General features: G+C 45.7%; 1 protein-coding gene across 7 annotated transcripts in view; it reads left to right on the top strand.

Annotated features, from left to right (window-relative positions):
* UBA3 (ubiquitin like modifier activating enzyme 3) overlaps positions 1–24851 on the top strand; it is a 73941-nt gene that overhangs the window by 24941 nt on the left and 24149 nt on the right. For all 7 annotated transcript variants that reach the window (XM_029601074.1, XM_029601072.1, XM_029601075.1 and 4 more), the window contains 6 exons: positions 1732–1887; positions 2595–2697; positions 6368–6481; positions 13141–13194; positions 24433–24469; positions 24565–24646. In XM_029601074.1, the coding sequence (XP_029456934.1) occupies positions 1732–1887; positions 2595–2697; positions 6368–6481; positions 13141–13194; positions 24433–24469; positions 24565–24646 (546 nt within the window). The remainder of the gene's footprint in view (positions 1–1731; positions 1888–2594; positions 2698–6367; positions 6482–13140; positions 13195–24432; positions 24470–24564; positions 24647–24851) is intronic.

The raw sequence follows: 24851 nt of genomic DNA, 5'->3' as shown, positions 1-24851 counted from the left end.
ATCAGATGGAAAAGTAAGTTGCTTCGCCACTGTCATCTCTCTCTCCACCTCCCGGAGCAAGGCCTGCTTCGGGAGGAGAGGAGAGATGACAGCGGCGAAGCAACTTATTTTTGCATCCGATCGGACCAGACTTCCTGGTATCTGTCATTTCAAATGACATTTGAAATGACAGATACCAGCGTGGCGTGAAGCCTTAGGCCCGCGCACCCAGGATCCTGTATAGGCGCTCTATCCAGTATCCTGGGTTGCGCGGAACTAAGGCTTTTCGGACGCGGCTTACATTTACATATAATTAGGCTTCAGGATCGAGCGGTAGGTGAGCTGCACTGTGCGGGCGGTAACCGCGGGTGCCGTAGGCACTAACGCAGCTCTTCCTACCGCTCGGTACTGGATCACCCTGATTGTGAGCAATCTTAGCCAGAGGACAGATTCAGGCTGGACTATGGCAGAAATCTTGAACAAACTTCTTTAGTAATGAAAAGAAAACAAACAAAAGCAGCTCTGCAGTTCAACAATGCAAATATAGTATTACAACTTACAGTTCATTAGTGTTCTCTTTTTCTAGGCTTCCTTCTCTCTCCTGGGCCTCCTGGACCTGGCTAGTAATACACCTCTCCCAGAGGCCTCTGCCCAGCATCAAGATTCCCTGCTGTATTAGGGTTAAGGTCATTTAAGGTGCTCTGGGATTTTCTTCTGTATACCCTTTCACAGCACGTGACATTATAATTTTTCCGTCTGCAAGTGTTTGTGACCTGCTTGAGTGAATGTCAAGGTTACATAATGTTTAACAAGCTATTGGGCAGTTGAATGTAACTGCTCTTGCTTGGGCCTATACTATTTTATAAAGTAATTCAACTGTGCGGTAAAAGTTTGTCATTAATAAAATAATGTTGTATAATGACTTTCCATTACAAGAATAGTCTTAATCCCAGATGACTTTTTTTTTTAAAGCCAGCATTTTTTTTCATGGGGAGGAATATGATGTGACTGAGATGTATTGTGCTTTTCAGTCTAGAATGTCTGTTTTGAACCTTTTACAAAAAATGTCAAGTGATTTGCATTTTATTTAGCTTTCCTAGACATAAAACAAAGGTTTCATATTTATAAAGAAATGATGGGAAGTATAAGTCAACTTTAATGGATGCTAACTTGAGCAATATAAATACTTCTAGCCAATTTATCTGAAATTAGCAACATCAAGCCGTTGCTTAACATTGTAGAATGTTTTAATTTTTGCTGTGAAATAATTTTGATGCAGATGGTATTTCATCAGACAGTTAGTATTATGATGAATAACACTGGGTTTAATTATAATAAGGCTGTAGAGGAGACATTTTTATTTCCTTCTTCATTACTGGTGCACCAAGTCCAGCAAATGTTCAGTCTATTAATATTCTAGAACCTGGGTGGGAAGGAACTGCCAGAAGCCACACAGACTGAGTTTGCAAAGGGAAGGGTTGGTTACACAGATGACCCATTCTGTCCTTATACTTCACATCCCTCTGACCAGGGATATCAATGATATTACAGCTAAAATATGGTTAAAATGTGCAGGATGCTTTTAAGATAAAAATATAACAGTTGATACATACATTCCAAGTAGTCAATTTAGTGAAAAAGGATTTTTCAAAGGAATTGGTGTCTTGTGATCTGACCAGTTTCGTTACTTGGAATTTAACTTAGAATGTTCATTACAGTATATGCTATGTTAAATTGTATTTGCTTTGTTAGATGTCGCTTCTGAACTATGAAGATGGAGTGTTAGACCCAAGTTCCCTAATTCCTTTGATAGATGGAGGAACAGAAGGATTTAAAGGAAATGCCCGGGTTATTCTTCCTGGAATGACTGCTTGTGTTGAATGCACACTTGAACTTTACCCACCTCAGGTAACTACGCCATCATTGTGACTTTTGTACCATCTCACAGGCACTGTTCTCTAGTATGGACTATTACAATTCATTACTCATTACATTATTTATCCTTTACAAATTATCCAAAATTCTGCTGCCTGTTTATTAGTACACCAATCCATAAACACATTATTACAACAACTTAGCTGGTTGCCTATAGCTTTCCGAATTCAGTATAAACTGGCTACGATTATCCACTCTCTCATTAACAATGTTCACTAGTCATGGATAAATGCAATTATGAAGATACACAAGTAAGATCACTCCCTTCAGCAAACCAGAATCTGTTGGATATTCCGTCCCCTAAAATAGCACATCTAGATGAAACCAAGGAAAGAGCTCTCGATAGTGGGTCTGACCCTTGGAATTTGTTGCTTAACAAAATTAGAACCTTAAAAGACCCTAGGTTCCTTAAAATAAGTTCTGAAAACCTTTTTATTTAAACAAGCATTTAAAGAATGATAATATGTTTTATGTTTCTTGTATTATGTGAGATGTTTTATAATTATTGTATGTAACTTTGATTGATTTTAACTATGAATGTTGTATTGTACCCTGCCCTGAACATAGGACGGGCAGGTTAAAAATGTTTTGTTTTTTTTTAATTGTACATTTCATAGCCCAGTATCATAGTTTGGTCTTATGTCATAAACTTGTATTTATTATTCTTATTTCTTTCACAGATCAATTTCCCTATGTGTACTATTGCTTCAATGCCCAGGTTACCAGAACACTGTATTGAGTATGTCAGGATATTACAGTGGCCCAAAGAGCAACCTTTTGGAGGTAATAACTAGATTCTAACAAAAAAAGAAGAAACATTTTCTAATAGTTTGAATTTAAATTTGCTGTTTTAAGAAATTTCAAAGTACTATATAAAGTAGTTGCTGTTCTAATCCCCTTGAATGCATGGAAATAAAAGCCAACAAAAAAATGGTAGGCAATGCATTTTTATTGGACTAATTCATTTATTGACTAGTTTTCTGGAGCTGTACTGTCTTCATCAGGTCAAGCAGAATGGTTAGGTCAAGGTAAAGGATAATGTTGCCCGAGTATAAACAGATTCCATTACAGTTGGGGAAAGCTGTACGACAAGAGACAGCAGAACTATGCAAGTGACAAGGAAGCTTCTGTCCCATTTAAGATCTTTTATGTTTGTTGAAGAGTCTGATCATTTTAATTTTGAATGTTCTTCATTCTTGGTAGTTCTAAATTTTCCTTTTAGCATCCTGATCATAAAATCATTGATGCAGTGGCCCCCCTGTGGAGGTATTGCCTTGCTTTTCTCTGTGAGGTGTTATCTTGCTTTTAACTTCTGACCTGTTTTGCTAGTGTAGCATCCTCTTCACGTTTTTTGCATTGTGTAATATATACGCCATTAGAGAAGGAGCAATACTTCTCCCTTCTTTCCCACCTCTTAGATGTCTTTGATCCAATCTCTGTCCAGTTCTTTTGTTTGAGACGGAGGCCTGTAGATCTCACCAGTAAAAATGGAGCTTCGATGTACACTTTGAAGTGCTGAAAAGGACAGTCCATAATGCTGCTTCTTTATCCCACATCCCTTTCAGTTTAGTTGCTTGGATATTGTTTTTGACATAAAGACAGACCCAGCTGTCTTCTCTGTTCTTTCTAAAGAAGTTATATCCAGGGATAGCCATATCCCAATCATGAGAATCAATGAACCATGTCTCCGTAACAGCTACAATGTCCAAGTCCGCCTCCATCATTAAGGCCTTGCGGGTCTGGGATTTTATTGTCCAGACTATGAGCATTTGTGGTCATAAGCTTTCCAGCTGCTCTTCCTAGTCAGCTTTTTTTGCTTTTTTGACCTGACTAATTTTGTTACTCTTTCTTCCCAGTTCCTGTATTTCTTGGGGGCAACCTGCCAGTTTCACTGGCCATCTCCTGCCAACCCTGCTCTCTAGTTTAAATGCCTGATAATGTATGATCTGAATTTCTTAGCATCCTCTTTCTTGCCACAGATAAATGTAGGCCATCCCTACCATATAATCTTTTACTGTTCCATAGGTGGCCCCAGCCTCCAATATATCCGAAACATTCTTTACATTGAGGGTTTCATCCAGTAATTTAAATTATCTCTTTCCTTTCCCTTTCCATGAACAAGTAATACTTCTGAAAAGGCAATAGTCTTCGTCATGTGTCTAATCATCTTCCCTAAATTTTGGATTCTGTACTTAATACCATTTCTACGAAGGTCATTGTTGTACAGATAGATGATAACATTGATATCAGAGTCCCTACTTTCTTCCATAATTGCTTGAGTATCTGGTTGATATTTCTGACTTTTGGATGAGAGTTCCTTCCTTTTACCTCAGATCTGCTGAGGCAGGGTTCACTGTTTTTCATGAGTTGCAGCCTATTCCTTGAGAGGTCTTGTTTAAGCAAGAGAGGATATTCTCAAGAGGTGGTGGATACCTTGTTGCATTTTTGGAACAAGGTATCCACCACCTTGTTCAGGGTTGATGTATTTTTTAAGATCAGAGCGCTGCTAAGCAGGTTTTTCTTAAAGAGATTTTGTTACCTTACATTTGTGGTTTTTGTAAGGAGGTTCGGATAAGGTTCTAGTTCTAAATTCTTGAAAGGGCAAAGAGATTTTGTACAGGGTATGTTTTAGCCTCTCATCTAGAGAATTTCATGTTACCTAAGAGGAGTGAAACCATCAGTAAGAGAACTAGTCCTATGTTGGTATTGAATGGGATGTTATCCTTTCTGGTGAGTACTTCCTTTTAGTCTGTCCAAAGGTTTTTGGTCAAGATGCTAGTGACAGTCTACTCTGTCAAGTGATTTTCTGAGCTGTGGGCTTGTCTTTTTGAAAGGAGGATAAAGATTTATACAGTGCTGGTGTTCCTTCTGAAGTTGATTTTGCCCTTTCACTTTAGTTAGGTAGTGTGTTTTCCTTCTTTCCATAAAGAGCTGCTTAGAGAAAAGTTATGTCAGTCCCTTGAATGTGCGGAGGGGTCTATTATGGAATTTAAAGGTCATGGAATATTTTTAGAAGATCAGATCATCTCTTTGTTCTTCATGCAGGGTCAAATGAGTCATGGCTTTGAAGGTTTTGTTGTCATGCTATCTTAAGGAAGCATAAGTTCAATGTATGCAGATAGAGGATTACCAAATCTGAACAGAGTGCAAGTGTTTTTTTGGATCAAACATTGGTTGGTTTCACTGTTGAAAATCTATAAAGTGGCAACCTGGTCTTTGTTGCATTCTTTTACGAAACAATATTGTCTTGATGTTCGAGCCAGGGAGAGAACATCATTTCGTTCAGAGGTCTTGAGAGCAGGTTTGGTTGTGTACTGCCCACTCAAGAGAGAGCTTGGATGCATCTCTTGTGTCTGGATTGGTGTGGCTGGATGAAGTGGAAGGATAAATTCATTCTTTCTTGATAATTTCCTTATCTTGCATGCAGCCAGACCAGTCCAGGACCCTCCCTTATCTGCCAAATGTGTGGAATATTGTGGTTATTTCTTTCCAAAAGCATATTTTTTCAACAAACCTTTAGTGGATTTAGGTAAGGAGTTATTAATCTATATTGTTTAGCCTAAAGTTTTTTCTGTATTGGTTTGCTTATTTATTCTCCCTGGAAAATTCCCTGGTTTGGGAGAGGAAGATTGTTTTTAGTCTGTTATTCTTAGCTTGTTACAGGATACTGGCAGGCTGAGGTCAACAGAGAAGCCTCAGTAAAGACTGTCATTAAAGACATCAGCAAGACTGTCTCCATCTGCTGGTTGGTGGACGTAATCTATGTGCCTGGATTGGTCTGGCTGGACTTAAGGAAAGGAAATTATCAGGTAAGAACTAATTTCTTCATGGTTTTAGCTTCAAACTAAAAAGCATCATCTATGTTAATTACATTTCCAGCAGCGAATGAGAATTGAAGCCTAAAGAAGTGTGGATGTATTTTTATTCACATTTTTTGATTTAGATGCTTTTCAGAATGGAATTTTCACTAGACAGAATCAGAAAATAGACGCTCCTTGAGCAGGTGAAAACTGTGAAATTTGTGATTTGTTTAAACAGGAAAAATACTTGCGCATATATTGGATAAATGTTAGCAGACAAGAAAGGGGTTGAATTAGAACAAGTTAGAAACTCATGAGCAGTAGCACCAGTTATCAAGGTTTCAACCCTGGATGCTGTCTATTCATACAGTACATTCATATTTGCTTACCTCATGCTTGGATCTGAAGTGGCTGAATAGCATTTAGAATGCAACTCTTAAGGAACAATTTGTAGGTGGATGTGATTGCTCAGGGAAAGGGGAAGGATTAGTTTAATGTATTATGACCAAAACCCAAATATTTTAAAATTTTATTTCTGCCTCTTAAAGGAGGCATTTTCCAGTACTTCTACTGCAGCAGAACTGGGAGATTGTTGATTGGGCCACTTAAGCAGACACTAATTACTATGCAGCATGTACTTCATTTTCTTACAGAGGGTGTTTCATTGGATGGAGATGACCCGGATCACATTCAGTGGATTTTCCAGCAGTCGTTAAAGAGAGCGTCACAATTCAATATTACAGGCGTCAATTATAGACTTACACAAGGTGAGGCATCCTTAGGATCAGTAAGAAAATGCTCTGCAGAGTCCCAGGTTCAGTTTCTGGATCAGGTTTTCCATACCGTAGTCGGCTGGGGCTCGGGATGCTGTGGAAGTAGCATTTACAGCCTCTGGGGGAAGGGAGGCCTGGTCATTGTTAAGGGTGTCACCTGGTAGCTGGATTTAGAGCCTATAATATAGGATTCTGGAAGGTGCTCTGGTGCAGGCTTCACAGCTTCAGAACCATTACGGTTACCAGTGGCAGGGTGAGTCTACTAAAACAGAAGGAAAATCTGTGAGTAGTTGTAAATAAAGGCTTTTGCACCAGAATCCCAACACTGGCTCCGATTGAGCTGAAATAAAAAGGAAGAACTACTTGGCCAAAAAAAAAATATTGCAGTGCTGACTATATGTTACATCACTATACACTATGAAAGTCATGCTCCCAAAAGGTTTCTTAGGAGTCAAATATTTCATCCTCCAGTGAAATACCAGGTTGGACAGAACTATCTGCTGGAGGAGTTTTTAATTCAGATATGGAAATATCTAGCAGTAATTCTCTTGTTTGAGATATTACCACTAAAATGTGTTTGATATAAAACTTTTAAAAAGGTTTTTCCCTTACATTTTTTAAAGCAATCTACATGAATATTCTGAACAATTAAGTCAGTAATTTGGGGCATTCACTAAGAGAATAATACCTTAAGATCAAAGCAAATTGTTCAGAATCTCACAGAAAATTTTATTTATTTTGTAAATTAAATTCAGTGGAAGGGTATGCATTATAACTAGAAAGTGAACTGGGAAAACTATGAACAGGAAGTATTAAACCATAGCAAGGTTTATACTGTGGTCCTGAGATAATTTCTTGTTTCCTAGCATGTAGCCAGATGGACTCGGGACCAATGGGTTATATGCTCTCCTGCTAATAGATGGAGTCGGAGTTAGGTTTCAAAGCTGACGTCACCTTAGATATACCCCTGCAGTGACCTCAGCCCTTCAGTATTTCTCCATCTCCTAGCAGATGTGGACGTGTTTTCCCTACACCAGCTTTGGTGGTATAGCAGGATTGCAGTACTCATTAGAAGAAGAAAATTTGCCTTTAAACCGGAGAATGATTGAGCCCTGCCCTCCTGTGGTGATACCTAAAGGTCCCTCCCCCAGTTGAGAATTCCTTAGGTGATTTCCGAGATCCCTCAGAGTTGTGCCTTTGTCTGGTTGCCAGCTCCCGGCGTGGACTTTGCTGCTGAAGCAGCTGAAAGGCAGCGAGTGCAGAAAGCCGAGTGCGGCGGTGACAGCCTAAGCCCTCTCTCCCCACAACTGGAGACCATCTCTTTACTCAGCCGGTAAGCGCTGAGCCCAGGTAAATAAAGTGAGAAGAGAATTCCTTCCAATTCAGAGATGTGAATGGGCTTTGGTAAGTCTTTCTTGCTTGGCATGCCGTACTTACAACATTCCCGATCCCGTTAGGGTAAGGGAAGGGGGTCTTCCAATCGGATTGAGCGGCCCCCCGATGGGCTAGGCCCCGCTTCAGGCTCGGTGTGCACACCACATGTCAGGCCACAGTGGCACCATCTTGTGCGTGGTGCCACTGCGGCACCATTGCTCTCCATAGCACCATTGCTCTCGGTACATGCGGTGCATGCTGGCTCTGTGCATGTGCGCAAAGCTACGCGCATATGCGCGCTTCTACTTATGCACACCAGTACAGGATCTGTGCGCATTTGATTTCAGGTGCTAGCTAACTGAGTGCACAGCTACCGTTTATTATGGCCTCAGCAGCAAAATAGCATCAGCGACACTCTCTTTGTTCTTCCTGCCATATTACAACACTGGGGCCCAGGGAGGGTTGGACTCCCAGAACTTTTCCAAGCCTGACTCCACCCATTCAGAAGATAGGTCAGCCATAACCTTATCCAGTAGCACCCCGGATCTGAGTAATCCCGGGGCTTGGTCTACCTCGAGAGAGGGAAATTCAGCTGCACCTACCCCAGTTCTTCCTGGGCTAGGTATGGACCTGAAGGCCTTTTCTTGGGTGGAATTTTTCCGAGGCCTTCAAGCCTTCATACAGGTGCATTCGGAGTCTCCTGCCCTTGACTGGACCAAACCCCAGCCGGAAAGGCCTCGCTCTCCCAGCCCTATCAGCAGTCCTTGAGACATGCCTCGCCAAGGGTATCCCTGACAGGGATTCAGACCCACAGGTGAAGAAGGGGATGCAGATTCATTGGAGGATGGGGAAATCCCTCCAGGCTTGGAGCCATATTGAACCATGTTACGTTTTTTCCATAGGGATGAACTGCCGACCCTGGTTTCCCAGACACTGAAGACTCTGGGAGTTTCTGGCACAGACCCTATGACGGAACCTAAGAAGAATCCCATCCTGGTGTCTCTACGGAAAGCCTCTTGATATTTTCTGATGCTGGAAGCCATCCAGGAGTTAATTGTCCTGGAATGGGATGCTCCGGAAGCCATTTAAAGGAGGTTGGGCATTGGAAGCTCTGTACCCACTGAATCCAATGGCCAGAGAACGCATGCGTTTCCCCAAAGTAAACGCCCTGGTCTGCGCCATTTCAAAGCGAACAACCATCCCAGTAGAGGGAGGAGTGGCCTTAAAGGATGCGCATGATAGGCGGTTGAAGTCCATCCTTAAACAAGCTTTTGATGCGACAGCAATGACACTATAGATTGCTTCCTGTTGTGCCCTGGTAGCTCGCTCATGCCTGCTTCTTGAGAGAGAGGCAGATAACTCAGGAGCGCCTTCCAGAGAGGCCATTAAGCCCGCTGCTGCCTTTTTTGCGGAAGCGGGCTCTGACCTAGTCCGTACCTTGGCCAGAGACGTGGCCTCAGTTGTGGTGGCCAGAAAACAACTATGGCTGTGGAATTGGTCAGCGGACACGACCTCTAAGGCAAACCTTATGAAGATGCGCTTTAAAAGATCCCTCTTATTCAGTAGCGAATTGGAAAAGCTGGCCAGTAAGTGGGGTGAGTCTTCAGTGCCTCGGCTACCGGAAAATAAAAGAAGAAGGCCGCATGCTTATGAGGGGTTGGGCCAGGAGCTCCCAGCACTTTCAGCCCTACAGGAACTCGTCATTTCAGACATCTGTCCTTGAGAAGGTCTCAGTCCTTTCGGAGTCAACAACCAAAAAGAGGGGCTAGTTCAGGTTTGGCCCAAACTTCCCAATGATGTTTTGCTGACCCATCTATGGATCGAGGAGATGGGGGTCAACTATCCCTCTTCTACCAGCGGTGGGTCGAGATCACATCGGACAAATGGGTACTGGATATCATATGAGAAGCATATGCACTGGCATTTTGCAGCATCCCTCGGGACATATTCATGATGTCTCCGTGCGACTCCCAGCACAAGAAGCTACCTTGACAAGGCTGCTCAACTTGAGGACTATAATTCCAGTACCTACGCCCCAGGAAAATACGGGGCACTATTCCATCGTACCCAAGAAGGAGGGTTCCTTTCGCCCCATCCTAGACCTCAAGAGCGTCAACCGTCATCTACAAGTAATTCATTTCCACATGGAAACTCTATGCTCCGACATAATGGCCGTACAACCAGGGGAGTTCTTAACCTCCCAGGACCTCTCGGAGGCCTACCTTCACATTACAATCCAACAAGACCACCAGCATTTCCTACGCTTTGCGGTACTAGGCTGCCATTATCAGTTCCAGGTGCTGCCCTTTGGCCTGGCCATCGCTCCCAGAACATTTTCCAAAATTATGGTGGTCGTGGTGGCAGCACTGAGGAAAGAAGGAATCCTGGCGCACCCATGTTTGGATGACTGGTTGATCCGGGCGAAGTCATTAGAAGAGAGCCTCCAGATGACCAGCAATGTGATGTCCTTGCTTCAGGAGCTTGGTTGGGTCGTGAACATGGACAAGAGCAGTCTCAAGCCCTCCCAGTCCTTAGAGTATCTGGGAGTCTGGTTCAGCACCAAACAGGACAAGGTCCTCCTTCCACCCTCGAGGATAAGGAAGATGGTGTGCTGATTGGCGAACACGATATGCCCCACGGTGTGGAGCTATCTTCTGTCCTCGGTCTGATGGCATCAACCTTGTAGGTAGTACCGTGGGTGAGGGCACACATGCATCCTTTCCAATGATCCCTACCGATGGAAGTATGTTCTCGGCTTCAGTGGTGGCTGCAGGAAGCTCACCTGAGCATGGGTATAAGCCTGTCCCCACTAAATTGGCTAGTTCCCATGACGGACGCGAGCCTCTAGGGGTGGGGAACTCACTGTCAGGAACTGGCGACCCAGGGGCGTTGGACCAGGGAAGAAGCGCGCTGGAACATAAACCGCTTGGAAGCCTGGGCAGTCAAATGAGTGTGTCTACAGTTCAGCCACAGGCTTCAGGGTCAGGCGGTCCGTGTGATGTCTGACAACGCAACAACAGTAGCCTACATCAACCACCAGGGAGAAACCAAGAGCCAGCAAGTGTCCCTGGAGATAGATCCCCTTATGGAATGGGCGGAATTGAACATATAGATGATCTCAGCCTCCCACTTTCAGGAAAAGACAACATCAGAGCAGACTTTCTAAACAGAGAGAGAGTCTGGATACAGGAGAATGGATATTATCGGTCAGAGCCTTTCAGCTCCTGGTAGATTGCTGGGGCCTCCCATCCATCGACCTGCTGGCCATATCTCACAATGCAAAGGTCTTCTGATTCTTCAGTCGCAGAAGCGATCCCTGGGGTTTGCCGCCTTTGTTCAGGCCTGGCCAGAGGAGGACTTACTGTATGCCTTCCCTCCATGGCCCCTGCTGGGCAAGGTCATTCGCAAGATCGAGTGCCACAGGGGACTAGTCCTTCTAGTGACTCCGGATTGGCCCAGATGCCTGTGGTATGAAGACATGTGGAGGCTTCTGGTGGAGACCCCCTGTTCCTTCCTCTGCACAGGGACCTGCTCCAACAAGATCCAAACCTTCACGAGGACCTGACTCTGTTTTGTCTTACGGTTTAGCCCTTGAGAGGGCACGCCTGATGAAGCGTAGATATTCAGTGGCAGTAATTTCCACCTTGCTCGGCATGCGGAAGTTCTTGATGTCCTTAGCGTATGTGTGGATCTGAAGAATATTTGAGGCTTGGTGCGAGGAATGCGGGGTTGCCTCTCAGACGGCCAAAATCCCTCTGATTCTGAAATTTATACAGGATGACCTGAATAAACAGTTGTTCCTTAACTCCTTGAAGGTCCAGGTAGCAGCCCTCTTCTGTTTCAGAGGCGAGGTGAACGGAACCCGCCTGTTGGCACATCCGGACTTGGCCTGTTTCCTAAAAGGGGTAAAACACCTCTGAACACTCTTATGGTGGCCAGTTCCCCTTGGAATCTTAATCTAGTATTGGACTTTTTAGCAGGGCCTTCCTTTCAGCTGCTGCTTAGTCTATCCCTGTGTTGAAGATGAAGACTGTGTTCTTGGTGGCAATATGCTTGGCTCATCTCTGAACTGTGGGCATTGTCATGTCTGGAACCATTCCTCCGGATGAATCTAGGAGCGTTAACAGTTTCGCAACGTTCCTTCCTTCTTGCCCAAGGTAGTCTCAGAGTTTCACTTGAATCAGTCCATTTCCTTACTGTCCCTAGATAGGCACAAGGACACGGAAGATTACCACCTCCTCTGCCATTTCAATGTCAGTAGGCTTTTAGTGCAGTATCTGGAACTTTCGGAACCAGTGCGCAAGACGGACTACTTGCTTGTTCTTCATGGTGGAAGGAGACAAGATGAACCAGCCTCGTGAGCTACCATAGCTCGCTGGATCAAGGAGGTGGTCATGGGAGCTTATGTAGAGGCAGGAAAGCCATTACCTTTTCAGGTTACATCTCATTCCACTAGGGCCCAGGCAGTATCCTGGGCGGAAGCTAAGTTACTGTCTCCCATCAACATCTGCCAAGCGGCGACGTGGTCTTCCTTGCACACCTTCTCCAGGTTCTATCGCCTGGACATTCGGGCCCGTAAGGACGCAGCCTTTGCAAGGGCAGTGCTAAACCAGACTGCAGACTGCAGGCTGCCTTCCACTCCGTTCAGGAGTAGCTTTTGTACATCCCATTGGTCCTGAGTCCATCTGGCTACACGCTAAGAAATGGAGAAATTGCTTACCTGATAATTTTGTTTTCCTTAGTGTAGACAAATGGACTCAGCATCCCACCCATGGCTGCCCAAGAATGGTGCCATGGAATCGCCCATGAGGTGAATCTCGATTCCAAGAGGTTACGGGTAAGCCATCGCCCTTCCCTAGATCAGGACATCTGTAATCTTGCTGGGATTCAGCGCTCATGTTTGGTTGAGTACAGTTATGTTTATCCTTTTTAATCAAGTTGTAATCAAATTTTAATCAAGTTTTTTCAATAGTATGTCCACAATGGCTTTTGAAGAGAATACGGAAAGGCTGAGGTCACTGCAGGGGAATATGTAAGATGACGTCAGCTTTTAAACCTGACTCCATCTCCATCTGCTAGCAGGGGAGCATATAACCCATTGGTTCTGAGTCCATCTGTCTACACTAAGGAAAACAAAATCATCAGGTAAATAATTTCTCCATTTTCATTTCTTTTGAATGATGGGCTAATATAGACATATATATTTTCTACCTCATAAAACTAGTTATTCATTTTTTATGGTTGCTTGGTTATAATTAAAATATTTAATTCCCCTGCAGGTATTGTGAAGCGAATCATTCCAGCTGTGGCTTCCACAAATGCTGTCGTTGCAGGTAACACAAAAAAAAGAAAAGAAACAGTAATGTGAACTGGTAGATATTTGGTTTGTTTTCTGAGAGCCTTATTAAGTGACTTTAGAGGTCACCCTTAGAAACAGACCTGCAGGAGATGGCAAGCCAGGCCTTATTAGAGCACACGGATGTCATACTTATCTTGAACAATTCTCTTAACTACCTAGTTCTAGCTTGATTTCTTCTTTCATATGCTGTTTTGTTCTTGACTGCCTTTATTTATGTAAAATATATTTATAAACCACCTTACCGATTTAAATAAATCATCCAAGGTGATGTACAACAATCAAATAAAAATCAACATCCAACATCTGTAATTCAGATAAGATAAAGATAAAAGACAGAATAGCTCAGCCTGACTATCTCCAAAGGACCCTTCTTTAGTTACCAGCTTTAGTCATTAGCCAAGTCTTTAATTTATTATGAAATTTTAACAGATCCTCTTCTCCCCTAAGTGCTAAAGGCAGCTCACTCCACATCTTGGGGATGACCATAGAGAACACCCTTTTCCCTGTACGTAACCGGATCAGTCCAGACTCCTGGATTTGGCTCCCCCTCTAGCAGATGGAGACAGAAGTTTACCAAACAAAAACTCCGCCTCATATAGGCTGGTGCCATCTACAGTCTGGCAGTATTCTTCTGTCTCCAGCAGTTGGAGGAGGTGCCAAACCTATAGTCTGTGCTAGGGCCTAGTTTGTGTGAGACAGTATAGTTAGGTATAGTTAAGGAATAAAGATGGAAGAGAAAGAAAGAGAAGGACCGCAGTGTTTGCCTGCAGGTCATAGCCTCCCAGGGGGTGGTGAGGTCCTGAGGGGACCATTTTTCAGAGGCAGCTGAGGTACGGGGTAGACAACCCCGATTGCCAGCTTGTGGTGATCACTGGGGGCGGGGAGCCCGGCTCACTCCCCCCAGTTTGATCCAAGACCTGGAGGCAGTACTAAAATAAATAAATAAAAGACACTATATTTTTCTTCGGGGCTCGACTCTCCCTTCTCTCCAGTGCTGTTCGGGGCTCTTCGTGCTCAGTTTCGCCATGTTTTTTGTCCGAATTCGGTAGTTTGTTTTTGTAGTGGCATGCCATGTAGGGCCTGCGGCGCCGCGCAGCCACGATTGTAACACGACTGGATCTGCGCTGAGTGCCTTCCGGGGGAAGAGGGAGCTTCCACGACCCAGGTCAGGGTCTTACTCAGGGTCCAAACTGTGATGGGTGCCTTTGGGGAGCTGCAGCCCCCGGCCTCCGGTCCGTTCCCACGAAGCGCGGGAACAGGCGCCATTTTAGGTGCTATTGGGTCAGTGCCTCTGGGAGCGGGCTCCATCTTGCCTTCTATAGTACCAGCGCCGTCCGCAGTGCAAACAGCGCTTGAGGAGGGGCCTCCACCTCGTTTGTCACCTCAACGAAGGGTCCCTGAGGGGGAAAAAGCTGCGGGGCCTGGTTTGCCCACTGATGCGGACCCCGATACTGGTGGTGAGGGTATTTCCTCGGATTCTTCTTTCTCCTCTGACTTTGTTTTATTGATCCATAAGGCCTTTAAGGCCCGGAAAGTGGGAAAGAAGAGGCCGCACAGTCGTGTTTCTCTGCCGGAGACGCAGAAGCGAGCCAGGCCCGACCAGGAACCAGGTCCCTCGGGGGGACAGCGTCCTTTTCGCGCACAGGTACCGGTGGGGGACACGGATACCTCTTCCAGCACGGATGACCAGGACAACCAGGATTTGCCCATCCCACCACTGCAGGGGGTGGAATGGGATGCCAAGCTTTTGCAGAAAGGTCTGTGAGCGTCCCATGGGACGGATGGCGACGACCCAAAGGTGGTCAGGCTGTTTCGCAGGGTTGAACTGGGTCCGCTCATCCCGGCTATCCTTGGAGAATTAGAGATCCAGCTGCCCCAGGAAAAGTCTCGATTAGGGGCTACGGATCCCATAGTGCTAGGCCACCGGGGTCCGCCCTTGGCTTTCCCTTTCCATTTTTCAGCAACAGATTTGCTATTCAAGGAATGGGATATTCCGGATTTGGGCCTTAAAGTGGCGAAGGCGATGGATAAGCTCTATCCCCTGCCGGAGGATGCCTTGGAGCTACTAAGAGTTCCTAAATTGGATGCTGCGGTGGCGGCGGTCACAAAGAAAACAACAATCCCGGTTACCGGGGGGACGGCCCTTAAGGATTTGCAGGATCGCAAGCTGGAAGTTCAGCTCAAGAAGATCTTTGAAGTTTCCGTGCTTGGAATTAGAGTGGCTATTTGTAGTAATTTTTCCTTGCACGCAGGTCTTCGTTGGGTCCAACAGCTCCTAGCCAACGACTCGCTTTCACAAGAGGAAGCGCTCCAAGCGGGACGCCTTGAGGCGGTGATTGCCTACAGCGCGGATGCCTTTTATGACCTGCTCGGCACGTCGGCCAGGTCCATGGTGTCGGCAGTGTCAGCACGCTGTTTATTGTGGCTCCGTAACTGGGCCGCGGATGTGTCCTCAAAATATAAGCTGGGATCTTTACCTTTTAAGGGCAAGCTGCTGTTTGGCAAGGAGCTGGAAGATCTGATCCAGTCTTTAGGCAAAGATATGGTGCATCGGTTGCCAGAAGAATAGACCAAGTCGAGAGGGTCTTTTGCTTGCAGACCTAGATTTCGTGGAAGTCGGAGACCTTGGACCTCCCGGGGGTCCGTTTCTTCCTTTCGCCACAATGCCAGCAGGCAGCAGACATACTCTCAATCCTTTTCGCGGGTGCCGTTTCGGTAGACCGGGCTCCACCCAGAACGTGCCAGGCGGCAAGCCCTCACAATGATGTGCAGCCTGTCCATTTCTCGGTTCCAGTAGTGGGAGGTCATCTGTCCCTATTTTAAGAGGAATGGGCCAAAATCACGTCGGATCAGTGGGTCCTCGCTGTGATAAGACATGGTTACGCGTTAGATTTTGCACGACAACCCTGCCAATGCTTCCTGGTTTCACTCTGCGGTCTTGCAGCAAAACGCCGGGCGGTCAAGGAGACTTTACAGCATCTTCTCGACCTCGGCACCATTGTTCCGGTGCCCTCCGTGGAGCTTCGAAGAGGCCGTTACTCCATTTACTTCGTAGTGCCCAAGAAAGAGGGAACCTTCCGACCCATCCTCGATTTGAAAAGAATCAACAGATGTCTGCGGATCCCTCAGTTCCATGTGGAGACGTTACGCTCAGTAATTGCGTCAGTCCGACCGGGGAGTTCCTTACGTCCCTAGATCTCACCGAAGCATATTTACACATCGGGATCCGGGCAGATCATCAAAGGTTCCTAAGGTTCTCCGTGTTGGGGAACCATTATCAGTTTCAGGCGTTGCCATTCGGACTAGCCACTGCTCCCAGGACGATCACCAAGATTATGGTAGTGGTAGCTGTTCAGTTGCATAAGGAAGGATTGTTAGTACATCCATACCTGGACGATTGGCTGATTCGCGTGAAGTCAAAAGTGCTCTGCCAGGAGGTGATTCACCGGTTACTTCTGTTGTTGAGATAGCTGGGCTGGGTAGTCAACGAGGCCAAGAGCCATTTGGTACCCTCTCAGTCACTGGAGTTTTTGGCAGCTTTGTTCGAGACACGTCAAGGGACAGTGTCCCTCAGGGAGGAACGTATGCTGAAACTCCAAGGCCAAGTACGAGCCTTGTTATCCAAATGTGTTCCGATGATCTGGGATTACCTTCAGGTCCTAGGCTCCATGACTTCGACGCTGGAGTTGGTTCCGTGGGCTTTCGCTCATATGCGGCCTTTACAATCAGCATTGCTGTCCTGATGGAATCCAGTTTTGGAACAGTTCCATTTCGCTCTGCCTTTGACAGAGAACGCTCGGTCCAGCCTGGATTGGTGGTTATCCCTGGTCAACTTGAAGCGGGGAGTTCCCTTGGTAGTTCCGATCTAGACGGTGATCACGACGGATGCCAGCTTGTCCGGTTGGGGAGCGGTGTGTTGAGAAAATCGGTACAGGGGCTGTAATCCCCGGAGGAAGCTCGTTGGTCCATCAATCATCTGGAGACCAGAGCAGTCTGATTGGCGCTACAGGCATTCTTTCAGCTTCTCAAGGGCAAGGCGGTCAGAGTCCTTTCTGACAATGCGACCACGGTGGCTTATATCAACCGTCAAGGCGGAACCAGAAGTCGACCAGTAGCGTTGGAAGCTCGTCTCTTGATTGCGTGGACAGAACAGAACTTGGCTTGCATAGTGGCTTTTCACATTGCCGGGGTGGAGAATGTTCAGGCGGCTTTCCTCAGTCGCCATCTTCTCGACCCAGGAGAATGGGAATTGGCTGACGATGTCTTTCAGTTCATTTGTGCCCAGTGGTAGATTAATTGGTAAAACTGGTTAGTTCATTGCCGCATGCATGTCAGAAAATCCCCTGACTTAACACATGCAAAAGCCAAGTTACAGGGATAAATGCTTCTAAATAATGCGTGTAAAATCTACTCAGGTATCCCTTTAAAATTTGAAGCTAAAATATGTGGGTATATCATTTGCGCATACTTATCCGGCCAAGTAGCACCTTTGCCGCTACTTAGATGGGCACATTTAAACTTATCTGGATAAATAATGCCATTTATCTGGACAAGTTCTGGCTTATCTGGCTAAGAAGCAGCATGTCCTACTTAGCCAGATATGTCTGAAAAGCACCTCTTGTTCATCTAAGTAGTGCTTTTTGGACTTATTCGGCTATGTAAGATAGCTTTGCCACTAATTAACCAGATAAATCTGAACTTATCTAGATAAGTGATGCTACTTATATGGATAAGTCTGAACTTGCGTGGCATGCAGTTTTTACATACATGAACATGTTTGTGCGCAGGTTATAAATTACAGTAGCAACTTTGTATGTGCCCATATTAGATAACTTATGAAAATTGCTACAATTTATGCTACTGAATTGTCAATTGATTTTGCCTGCATTAGGTGCATTTAACATGGGTAAATGGGCTTGTGAAAATTGCTACTATGGTATATTACATTTACATTTTCCTTTGAAAATTACACATAATGCCTGCAGAGGGTCTTGATTACGATTAGTATAAGTGTCCACATCTATAGTAGTGCAACTGACGAAGAAGTTTTAAAAGCTTTAAATATTTATTCTCTGAAATAAATAAAAACCTGTTCAACATGTTTTAGTCTGACTCATCAAGTCTGCCCAAAAACTTTGTTGTTTTTCTTTCAACTGATTCCTAGTGTGTAGACAGAGATGACGTCATACTATATATAACCCTGCAGTGACTCCAGTCTGCCAGTATTCTCTGTCTCTTGCAGATGGTGGATGTGCATCTCCCCATGGGGATTGCTTTGAGCTTTTTGAAAGGAGAAATATGAAATTCTAAATTCAGGAAAACAAAGCCCCACTCTCCTGCAGTGATACCTGAAGGTCCCACCCCGAGTTGAGAATTCCTGAGGTGCTTTCTGTGGTTCCTCAGACGTGTGCCTTGGTCCAGTAGCTGGGTTTCCTGGTGTGGACTTAGCTGCTAGTTCAGCTGAAAGGCAGAGAGTGCGGGAGGCTAAGTGCGGCAGTTACGGCAGATGCCTTCTCCCCCCGCAGCTGGAGAATGTCTCTGTACTCAGCCAGTAAGTGCTGAGCTCAGGTAAGATTTAAAAAAAAAAAAAAAAAAAAGAGAAAGTTTTACCTGAATCAGAGACAGAGGGGTTTCAGGATTTCCTCCAGTCTCCATTCTCGGCGCACCGTGCCGACGTTCATTTCTGCTTCTGTTGGGGTTGGGGAACTGGGCATCCTGGCAGGTTGAATGGCCCTCTGTGGTCTAGATCCTGCACTTAGGCTTTTTTCTTGCATGCTGCATGGTAGGCCGCAGCGGCTATATTTGCGCGCTCTTGTTTGTATTCTGCTGCCCCCTATGGGCCGTCGGGCGCTCGTTTTTTGGGTGCGCTTTTTACACACACAAACTTTTTTTACACACTTAACTTGGTGCACAGGTTATGCATGTGCCTTGCCGTGCTTTCTTCTAGGCGCTTATTTTTTCGGCACATTTCATTTTTGAGCATGAGCCGTTCTGACACATGTTTACCACAGCGATGACACTGGTAAACAAGAAGCCTAAGCATCTTCCTATTTGTGTTGCCTGTCATATTAGGGCTTCTCAGCCTGACTTGGCTTCTAACCTGTGTCAGCGCTGCTTAGAAGCTCAGGGAGAATTTGTCTTCCTTGGATTTAGCTAAGCCTGGCTCTTCCCATTCTGATGGGGGGATGCCAGCTCTTGGTTCTTCCTTGACTGGCTCCTCCGCTGGCAAGGGCAGTTCTGTGGGACCAGCTCTAGTTCCTTCTGGGCTTGGTCTGGACCTGGCTGCTTTTTCTTGCCTTTCTTTAGGCACAGTCCTCAGCTTCCTTCATTTCTGTCTGGTTGGACCCTCAGCCAGTGGCTCCTCCCTCTTCCAGTCCTATGCTTAAGCACCGGAGCTTAATTTGGCTCCCTACGGATGTTCCCGACAGGAGTCTGGATGGCACTGATGATGAGGTTGATCCTGAATCCCTGGAAAATGGGGAAATTCCTCCAGGGCTGGAACCACATCAAATCATGTTGCGATTCTTTCATAGAGATGAACTGCCAGCCCTGATTTCTCAGACCTTGAAACAGCTGGATGTTCCTGGTTTGGATACTATGTCAGAGTCAAGGAAGAATCCCATTTTGGTTTCCTTACATAAAGCCTCTTGTTTTTTCCTGGTGATGAATGCCATCCAGGAATCTATTGATCTGGAATGGGATGCCTCAGAGGCAAATTTTAAAGAAGGTTGGACATTGGAAGGCCTGTATCCCCTGGATTTGGCTGAGAGAGAGCATTTTCTCAAAGTGGATGCTCTGGTATGTGCCGTGTCTAAGCAGACGACTGTCTCCGTAGATAGGAGGATTGAGGCTATTCTTAAGCAAGCCATTGAGGCAGTGGCGATGAATTTACAGATTGCCTTCTGTTGCGCCCTAGTGGTGAGATCTTGTCTGCTTCTCTCTCAGGCGGAATTCCAGAGTGGTTATGGAGCCTGCTGTCACCTTTCTTGCAGACACAGGCTGTGATTTAGTCCGGACCTTGGCCAAAGGGAGTGGCTTTGGTGATAGCGGCCAGGCGTTATCTTTGGTTGCGAAATTGGTCAGCTGACACAGCTTTCTGACCTTCCAATTGGAACACCAATGCTTTCTATGCTTTACGGTGTTGGGGCGCCATTATCAGTTTCAGCCGCTGCCTTTTGGTCTAGCCACCGCTCCCAGAACTTTTTCTAAGATTATGGTGCTGGTAGCGGTGGCCTTGAAAAAAGAAGGAATCCTGGTGCACCTGTATTTGGACGACTGGCTGATACGAGCCAAGTCTCAGGATGAGAGCCGCCTGGTGACACACAAGGTGATCTCTTTATTGCAGGAGCTCAGTTGGATAGTGAACCTGACCAAGAGCAGTCTTCAACCATCCCAGTCATTGGAGTATCTGGGGGTCCGGTTCTACACGGGACAGGACAGAGTTTTCCTACCGGAAGTTCAGATCCAGAGATTGATATTTCAGGTGCGTCAGTTGATGAACAGTTCGTCAGTTGGTGTCCACCTTCAGGTACTTGGCTTGATGGTAGCTACCCTGGAAGTGGTGCCATGGGCAAGAACGCATATGCATCCTCTTCTTCGCTTTCTGCTATCTCATTGGAACCCGCAGTCTCAGGATTATGCGGTTCGGCTCCACTTGCCAATGGAAATCTGTTCCCATCTCCGGTGTTGGCTGCAGGAGGATCATCTGAGAAAGAGAGTTCCCTTGTCTCTCCGGCCTGGTTGGTACTCATGACAGATGCGAGTCTCCATGGTTGGGGGCTCACTGCCAGGAGTCAACGACCCAGGGGCGCTGGAATGCTGAAGAGTTCCGCTGGAACATCAATCGACTAGAGGCCCGGGCAGTACGGCTGGCATGCTTGTAGTTCAACCACAGGCTGCAGAACCAAGCAGTACCCCTTGTTACATGTAAACCGATCTGATATGAATTTTTTTCATGAAGGTCGGTATATAAAAATGTTAAATAAATGTTGGACAATGTGACGACTGTGGCTTATATCAATCGCCAGGGAGGAACCAAGAGCCAGCAAGTGTTGCAGGAAATAGACCAGCTGATGGTATGGGCAGAAGATCATCTGCAGATGATCTCAGCCTCGCACATTGCAGGAAAAGACAACATTAGAGCAGACTTTCTCAGCAGGGAGAGTCTTGACCCAGGAGAGTGGGTGTTGTCAGCCGAGGCATTTCAGCTGATTGTGGATTGTTGGGGCATTCCATTCCTAGACCTGCTGGTGACTTTTCGAAATATGAAGGTTCCTTGCTTCTACAGTTGCAACAGAGATCCATGGGAATAGACGCTCTCGTACAGGTCAGATTGCTTTATGCCTTTCCTCCATGACCCTTGCTGGGCAGGATAATTCACAAGATCAAGGGCCACAGGGGTCTAGCACTTCTGGTAGCACCGGACTGGCCTAGGCGTCTGTGGTATACGGATTTGCGACGACTCCTGGTGGAGGCCCCCCTTCATCTTCCGCTGCATATGGATCTGCTTCAGCAGGGACTGGTTCTTCACGAGGATTTGCCTTGATTCTGTCTTACAGTTTGGCCCTTGAGAGGGATAGCCTGTTATTCCTCTGCTGTGATTGCCACTTTACTCTGCGCTTGCAAGTTCTCCATTTCCTTGGTTTATGTGCGGATTTGGAGAGTTTTTGAGGCCTGGTGTGAGGAGTGGGGTATTCTTCCTAGTTCAGTTAAGATCCCGCTCATTCTAAATTTTTTGCAGGATGGATTGAATAAAGGCTTGGCCCTTAATTCCTTGAAGGTGCAGGTTGCAGCTCTTGCCCATTTCAGAGGCCTGGTGAATGGTGTATCTTTGTTGTCTCATCCTGATGTTGCCCGTTTTTTGAAGGGAGTGAAGCATCTTAGACATCCTTTGAGGTTACTGGTTCCATTGTGGAGTTTTAATTTGGTGCTGGACTTTTTGGTGGGCCCTACCCTTCTGACCACTGTGTAGCCTTTACTTATGGTTATTGACTTTGAAGACTGTGTTCCTGGTGGCTATATGTTCTGCGCGTTGGATTTCTGAGCTGCAGGCCTTGTCTTGCTGGGAGCCATTCCTTCGGGTGACTCCAGAGGCATTACAGATGTGTACTGTTCCATCCTTCTTGCCAAAGGTAGTCTCAGACTTTCATTTGAATCAGTCCATCTCCTTGCCATCCCTGGATAAGGTCAGGGATGTGGAGGAGTTTCACCTTTTGCACTCCTTGGATGTTAAGCGTCTTGTCGTGCAGGGTATCTGGAGGTCTTTGAGTCTTTTCGAAAGAAGGATCGCCTGTTTGTTCTCCATGGCCGGAGTAAGCAGGGCGCTCCGGGATTGCGGGCTACCATAGCTCAATGGATTAAGGAGGTGGTCATGGCCGTGTATGTGGATGCTGGAAAGCCGTTGCTTACTCAGGTTAGGGCTCATTCTACTAGGGCTCAGGCGGTGGCATGGGCGGAGGTTAGTCTGTTATCTCCCATCGATATCTGCCAAGCTGCGACGTGGTCCTCCTTACACACTTTTTCCAGGTTTTATTGTCTGGATATGCAGGCCCGGGAGGACGCAGCCTTTGCATGTGCAGTGTTGATTAGACTGCGGGTAGCCTCCGACCCTGTTGGGGAGTAGCTTTGGTATATCCCACTGGTCCTGAGTCCATCTGTCTACATGATAGGAAATGGAGAAATTACTTAACTGATAATTTTGTTTTCATAGTGTAGACAGATGGACTCAGCTTCTCGCCCTTGGCTACCGCATGAGTGTGTCCATAGTCCTCCTGTGGTGCTCTAGATCCTAAGGGATTACTGGTAAGTATTCATCCAGTCCCTAACTTGGGGTACCTAGAATCTTATGCGAGTTCAGTGTTTATGGTTGGTTGAGTACAGTTCTGGTTATCTGTTTTTAATCAAGTTTTTTGCTAGTCTGTCCACAGCTGCTTTTGAAGAGAATACTGGCAGGCTGGAGTCACTGCAGGGTTGTATATACTGTGACGTCAGCTTGCTGTCTCCATCTGCTGGCAGGGGAGCATATACCCACTTGTCCTGAGTCCATCTGTCTACACTAAGGAAAAAGAAATTATCAGATAAGTAATATCTCCAATTGTTTCTATTGGGAGTTTTGATGAAAGTTTTGTGTTTTTTGTTTTTTTTAATAAAATTGTGTATATCAGAACTTCCCAAATTTTTAGCCAATGAGATCCTATTTTAGCACTTGAAAATTCACATGACCCCAGAGTACAAGCAGTACAAATTATCAATCACTCCACTCTCAATTTCCACCCTCTCTGGTCAATCCTCTCAAAGGCTACCCCCCTCCATAGGAACTCCTCTCTCAACCTCAGCCCCTCCAGCTGATCCCCTCTTATGTCCCCCAGCAATTCTCACCCCTTTCAGTCCTTTATTTTATCCACCCCCCACCTGATCCCAAGATGGTCTTATAATTCCAAATTGATCCTCTTTTCTCCTCTCTCATTTCCCATTCTCACCTACCTCCTAACCCTTCTCTCACATCTTCCCCAGTTCCTCTCCTCTAGTTGACCTGCTTTTATTCCCCCCTCTCACCCTCTACAGTCAGTCCTGCTTCCAGCTGATCCATCCCTCAAAGCCCTCCTGCATCTTCAATATCTCCTTCAAACAACCTCCAGCCAAGCTCTGCAGCAATATTTTCCTTTGGGCAATAAACCAAAAGTGGATGACAACTGATAAGAATGGCTGATGACAAGGGAAACATTTATTCTCTTGGGTAGAGTCAGTGGTGGATGAGAATAGAGGAATGGCAACAGTCTCCATCAACCAGTACACCCTTAGCCCTCCTCTCCCCTCAGGGCTGGTGCTAAGCCTGACTGATCTGCAAGTGTTAGCAGCATTAGTAATGAAGGTCAGCGCAGGGCTTGTGAGCTAATGCAAGCTCACAGGCCCTGCAGCAGTCCCAATTCCTTTTTATGCAGGACTTCCTGTTACCGCAGAAACTCATGCAAGGGCGGGACCACTGCAAGGCCTGCAACTAGGTACTGGCTCATGGGCCCCATGCTGCCTTCACTATGAATACTGCTGCTTCTGGCACCTGAAGAGCGCTGCCATTTGAGGTTTTGTGACCCCATTTGGGGTCCTGACCATAGTTTGGGAAGACCTGGTATATAAACGTTCACAATATTACCATTAAATATGCATCTTACCATTTTCATACAGCAAAAACAATGCATTTTTTTTCTTTTTTCAGCTACATGTGCCACAGAAGTTTTTAAAATAGCCACAAGGTATTACATTTTGTATTTCTAAGTTCAGTTTTATACAGCTTTATAGACAGAAGCTTAGAAGTAAAATTAACATTTTTTGTTACATATATCTACAGTGCATACATTCCTCTCAACAACTACTTGGTATTTAATGATGTAGATGGGCTGTATACATACACCTTTGAAGCTGAAAGAAAGGTGAGTATGACCAAAAAGCAGGTGTGTGTTCTTTTGGACAGCTCTTGAATTTTGAAGTTTCAATACTTAAGAATGTACTAGCTGACACTAAGTACTGTATTTTTAATCGCAATTTTCTCCTAATCTTTTGGGCTTCCAGTTTAATTGGACTTGGCCTCCAGAGCTACATCATTATCAGCCTTCATTTGTAGCTATCCAGGTGTTT

This window comes from Rhinatrema bivittatum, chromosome 4 (genome assembly GCF_901001135.1).
Source record: "Rhinatrema bivittatum chromosome 4, aRhiBiv1.1, whole genome shotgun sequence".
NCBI classification, from domain to species: Eukaryota; Metazoa; Chordata; class Amphibia; order Gymnophiona; family Rhinatrematidae; genus Rhinatrema; species Rhinatrema bivittatum.
The sequence above is the reverse complement of the archived record's forward strand: the minus strand, read 5'-3'. Positions and strand labels throughout refer to the sequence as shown.